Source organism: Rosa chinensis, chromosome 3, assembly GCF_002994745.2.
Source record: "Rosa chinensis cultivar Old Blush chromosome 3, RchiOBHm-V2, whole genome shotgun sequence".
NCBI lineage: Eukaryota > Viridiplantae > Streptophyta > Magnoliopsida > Rosales > Rosaceae > Rosa > Rosa chinensis.
Window position 1 is genome coordinate 36908374 of NC_037090.1, and position 5280 is coordinate 36913653.

General features: G+C 36.5%; 1 protein-coding gene across 1 annotated transcript; it reads left to right on the forward strand.

The window, feature by feature from the left end:
- The first annotated feature begins 238 nt into the window (after positions 1 to 238).
- Positions 239 to 5280, forward strand: LOC112193489 (glutamate decarboxylase 1). The gene is made up of 7 exons (XM_024333661.2): positions 239 to 446; positions 551 to 755; positions 3401 to 3601; positions 3753 to 3967; positions 4074 to 4327; positions 4412 to 4464; positions 4555 to 5280. The coding sequence occupies exons 1-7, from the start codon at positions 361 to 363 to the stop codon at positions 5044 to 5046; spliced, it is 1506 nt and encodes a 501-aa protein (XP_024189429.1). The 5' UTR covers positions 239 to 360; the 3' UTR covers positions 5047 to 5280.

Here is a 5280-nt window from a genome sequence, read left to right on the forward strand (position 1 = left end):
GAATTCATGGTTGTAAAAGTAAAGTCCAAAACCATGAAAAGACCTTTTCTTCTTCTTCTAGACTTTTATTATCATCTTACTCAACAGCCTACAATGTAGGAAAGAATCACCGTCCATTCTGACAACTCCCAAGTCCCAATAATAGCCCCCAGAATCATATTTACATTTTTGTTTGTTAAAAGACCAATTATATCCAAATATTTTATATCTTTCCGCATACGCAATGCGACTCTTTCCTTATTTTGTGCATATATATAGGTGTCTCTGCCTTCCTCAAAACTTAGTCTTATATCCACATTCATCTCTTTCTGTGGTCTCTGATCTATCATATTTGTAGATCGATCAAAGAAACCGATCAGTATGGTGCTCTCCAAAACCGCATCGCAGTCAGATGTCTCTGTCCACTCCACCTTCGCTTCGCGATACGTTCGAACTTCTCTTCCAAGGTAAACCATCTCTGCAATTTGAACATTGATATTTAGTGATGAAATGTAATATATAGATGGATCTGGATCATGCTGAAACAATGAGGGATCTATGAATCAAACAGGTTCAGAATGGGAGAGAACTCGATCCCGAAGGAGGCGGCTTATCAGATCATAAACGACGAGCTGATGCTGGACGGAAATCCACGGCTGAACCTGGCGTCGTTCGTGACGACGTGGATGGAGCCGGAATGCGATAAACTCATTATGTCCTCCATCAACAAGAACTACGTCGATATGGATGAGTACCCTGTCACCACTGAGCTCCAGGCAAGCAATAACCTAATCCTACTCACTCCTCCACTAACCTCATCACCATCATCATCCTATGCGTTTCACAATCATATCTTATTTATTTATTTATGTTCTTTGTTTCGATTGATAATTATTTATTCATGTTCTTGATACACTTCCAAGCAAGCAAGATATGGATTGCTATTAATTATTCTAACATAATAATATAGATCGAATAAAAATTCATTATGTTTTTTTAACTTTTTTCTATTATAATAAGACTACGTGGTGGGACCGATAGTTTAGGACTAAGAGAGGTGATAATATTCTAGTAGACGCGGTAATCGAGGTGATTATAATAATCACACTCACAAATCACAATTTGATTTTATTTATCTCAGTCATGATCACCTGGTCACCTACTGACCAAATATTTGGTCAACCGTCTGATCTCAATCGAACGGTGACTGACCAAATGATATTTGGTCAGTAGGTGACCATGTGAAATCCCATCTGTTGCTCTCTATTTTTTTATTCTTCGAGGGAAAGGGAAATAGGGAATCCATCTTGAGCAATTCCATACGGTGAATAACTAAGTAGTGACTATTAATTTTAGAGTGCACAACACTAATTTTAAGATAGAGAAAGTCAAAAAGAAAAATCACTAAAGTCGTTTGTTATATTATATTTGAAAACAAGATATTGGTCATGACTCCTAAGTTCTTAGAAAATAAGATATGAGAGAATATTTTTTCTAAAATAATGTGTTTTTAGTTGACATAAAAGTTTCATTTTGTAGGTATCTTTTCTTTTTTATGTCTTTTTTAAAAAGAAAAAAAATTAAAAATAGATTGTGGAGTGTTAAAGCAAAACAATAAAACAACAAAGCCGATAAGAGTGGCGAGCACATAACATAAAAATAAATATAATAGAAGTGTGGGAATGGGATGCCAACACGCTACTTGTAGGGTGATCGAGAGCTCTCATGGGGCTCAAAATCTTTTCTTTTCTCTCCTTCATTAGCTTGCTTACTATTTCTTTTACCGAGTCTTTCACAATAAATATCTAATTCATATGGACTTTTCAAAGAATTAAATGCTTTGAATTTGTCAAACACACTACTCGTCTACTCTCCGTAGTATAACTAAACCGGGGGTTCCTTCGGGAAAAAAAATTGGGGGAAACAGATGGTTTGAAGTTGAGAGGTCGAAAGCAAGACAAGACTTGAATTGGGTCATTGCTTAATGTCAACATGCCCTAATAACTATATATATTGGACTTGATTATTGCCCACGTTGAAGCGACCATAAGTACTATTAAATTCAAAACAAACCTAATTGGGAATCACTTCTTCTTTTTTGTCAACTATGGGAGTCACTTCTTCAAACTATCGGTGATCATCTTTTCATTTTCCTCTCATCCCATTACCATATTTCACATCTCAGATTTGCATAATCTTTACAACCATCCTATATTACTATATGTGAGCATCTCATATTACTTGGTAAAAACACATATAATATTCGTTTTCTAAAACACTTTCACTGAAAACTAAATAAGAAAATAACTGTATAATTTTTGATGTACAACATATTCATAACTTTTTGACTTCATTATTTCTCTGATCGTTTTGATAAACCACCGAAAATCCATGGTTTTTGAAAGTTCTAACCATTTGAAATGCCTATAGTAAGAGATTTAGAAAAGAAAAAGAAAAACCTACGTACGGAGTCACATCTACTCATAATACATTATCATATTCCTTTGAAAATTTGGTAGCCTTCGGTTTCTATCTCCCAATTTGCTATTTCTGTCTACAAAGTTGCCTTGACAAAAATAGAAGCTCTCTCTTTCACTTAGGAATGAGTTAAGGTCTGAAAGGATGGGCACTGAAATGTCAAAGTCCTGATGAGCCTAATTTGACCAGTACGTTTATCAAACTTTACGAAGTTGCAATGAATGATATATACAAACAACAAACAGACAGGAATGTGTCCTACTATATATGTGTGTGCGCGCGCTATATATTTTAAAAGGTTACTATGAAAAATCATGCCGACAAATATTTTTCAAACCAAAAATTGTTTAGCCATATAAACAAGATCTGCATCATTTTATCATTTATCCAAAGATTAATGTTATTCTATTATTATTATACGGGTTAATTTATTTTCAAAATGACTAAAATTTTGTAATTTGACTTACCAATATTTGACTAAAATCGGAATATTATTATTATTTAATATTGATTGATATTTTAATTAAAACTTCAAATTTTCAATAAAATTTTCATAAATCCAAACTTAAAGATTTATCGAAATCAAAATTTCAAACCATGTAGCTTGGACAACCAACCATGAGATTATTGTGCATGGTTGCCAAAAATGGTTAAGATACCTAGTTTTTCACCATCCCAAGAAAAAACCTTCATCATGAAATGTTTTGAGTGTATCGCTTTTCGTGGATATGAGAGAGTGAATGCAATATTGAAATTTACAACTCGGTGAAATAAGTGACAGCACGAAGATTTTGAACACTCGAATCAAAATGGTTTGTATAGCCAATTATATGTACAAAATGAATTATAGCTCAATCAAGAAATTTACACATCTGTTTGTGGTGTATAATTACATGCATGTAGTAATTTATTGATTTTTGTTTGATAACGTTGATATGTACAGAATCGGTGCGTGAACATGATAGCTCATCTATTCAATGCACCACTCGGAGAATCAGAGGCGGCCGTTGGAGTCGGCACAGTGGGATCTTCCGAGGCCATCATGTTGGCCGGATTGGCATTCAAGAGGAGGTGGCAGAACAAGAGGAGAGCTGAGGGGAAACCGGTCGACAAGCCCAACATTGTCACCGGAGCTAATGTTCAGGTACATCCTCCATCATACCTGCACAAACGAGTTCCAAATTTTATTAGAGAGTGGAGAATAATGTGGTCAGTAAATTTGGTTTCCAGTTTAATAACTACTCTGGTGGAATGCATGCTAATAACGACACACTTCTTTTGTGAATGAATTGAAGGTGTGCTGGGAGAAATTTGCAAGGTACTTTGAGGTGGAGTTGAAGGAGGTGAAGTTGAGGGATGATTACTACGTAATGGACCCCGAGAAAGCTGTGGAGATGGTTGATGAGAACACCATCTGCGTTGCTGCTATCCTCGGTTCCACTCTTAATGGCGAGTTCGAAGACGTCAAGCGCTTGAATGATCTCCTGGTTGAGAAAAACCAGGAAACTGGGTATGAAAAATCACATGTTCTTAAATGTTGTGGATGTCTTAACTAACCTACGTTACTTTAACAGTGTATAAAATTTGTGACAAAAATCTTCATTAATTATGAATAGATGGGATACTCCGATCCATGTAGACGCCGCGAGTGGTGGGTTCATTGCTCCGTTTTTATACCCAGAACTCGAGTGGGATTTCCGTTTGCCGCTGGTGAAGAGCATCAACGTGAGCGGGCACAAGTACGGACTTGTGTATGCCGGAATTGGGTGGGTCATTTGGAGGAACAAAGAGGACTTGCCTGAGGAGCTCATCTTCCATATCAACTACCTTGGAGCAGATCAACCTACCTTCACCCTCAATTTCTCTAAAGGTGCATATTCTTTAATTTCACTTTCATTGTTATAACACTTTGTGATCATAATATTATTTACATGCTTTTCATAAATTATGGCAGGATCCAGCCAAGTTATTGCTCAGTATTACCAACTAATTCGCTTGGGTTTTGAGGTATGTGCATTGTGCAATAAACCATGTAAACATATGAACAAAATAAACATAATAATGAATTGCGTTACAATTCTACGTACATTTCTGTAGGGATACAGGAACATCATGGAAAATTGTCGTGAAAATATGATTGTACTAAGAGAAGGACTCGAGAAGACAGGTCGCTTCAAGATCGTCTCCAAGGACGAGGGAGTACCTCTGGTGGCTTTTTCTCTCAAAGATAACCACTGCCACGATGAGTTTGAGATCTCTGATTTGTTGCGTCGCTACGGGTGGATTGTGCCAGCATACACTATGCCGGCAGATGCTCAGCATGTCACCGTGCTGCGTGTGGTCATCAGAGAAGACTTTTCTCACACTCTTGCTGAGCGCCTGGTCAATGACATCCAGAAAGTTCTGCATGAGCTCGACCACCTTCCATCAAAGCTCAGCTCCAACAGTTCCATTGAAAGCCAATCGGTTGAGAATAATGAGAAGTCCACCGTTACCACGAAGAAGAGTGCTTTGGAGACACAGAGGGAAATCACTACCATTTGGAGGAAGTTTGTTATGGAGAAGAAGAAGATAACCGGTGTTTGTTAGAAAAAGGAAGAAGAATCGAAGGTCAAGAAGCTGATTATTGAAGTCGGTTTAGTTGGCTACTCATGTTATTAACTTAATAAGATTGAGTGTGTAATGATCATAATTCTATTCTATGTCTTTCAATTTCAATTCAACTGGGATTAATTTTCATTATTTTCTAATCCCTAGCTCTTCTTGTTTGGTGTGTAAACTTATTTAATTTGTTCAATTGAAAATTGACAATGCTTAATCAAA

Bases quoted from the DNA above. Each gene is read 5' to 3' on its own strand.
- LOC112193489 (XM_024333661.2), top strand. From the start codon at position 361: ATGGTGCTCTCCAAAACCGCATCGCAGTCAGATGTCTCTGTCCACTCC. The intron at 3,968-4,073 runs GTATGAAAAATC...AATTATGAATAG, and splicing joins GAGAAAAACCAGGAAACTGG to ATGGGATACTCCGATCCATG. The intron at 4,465-4,554 runs GTATGTGCATTG...ACATTTCTGTAG, and splicing joins TAATTCGCTTGGGTTTTGAG to GGATACAGGAACATCATGGA.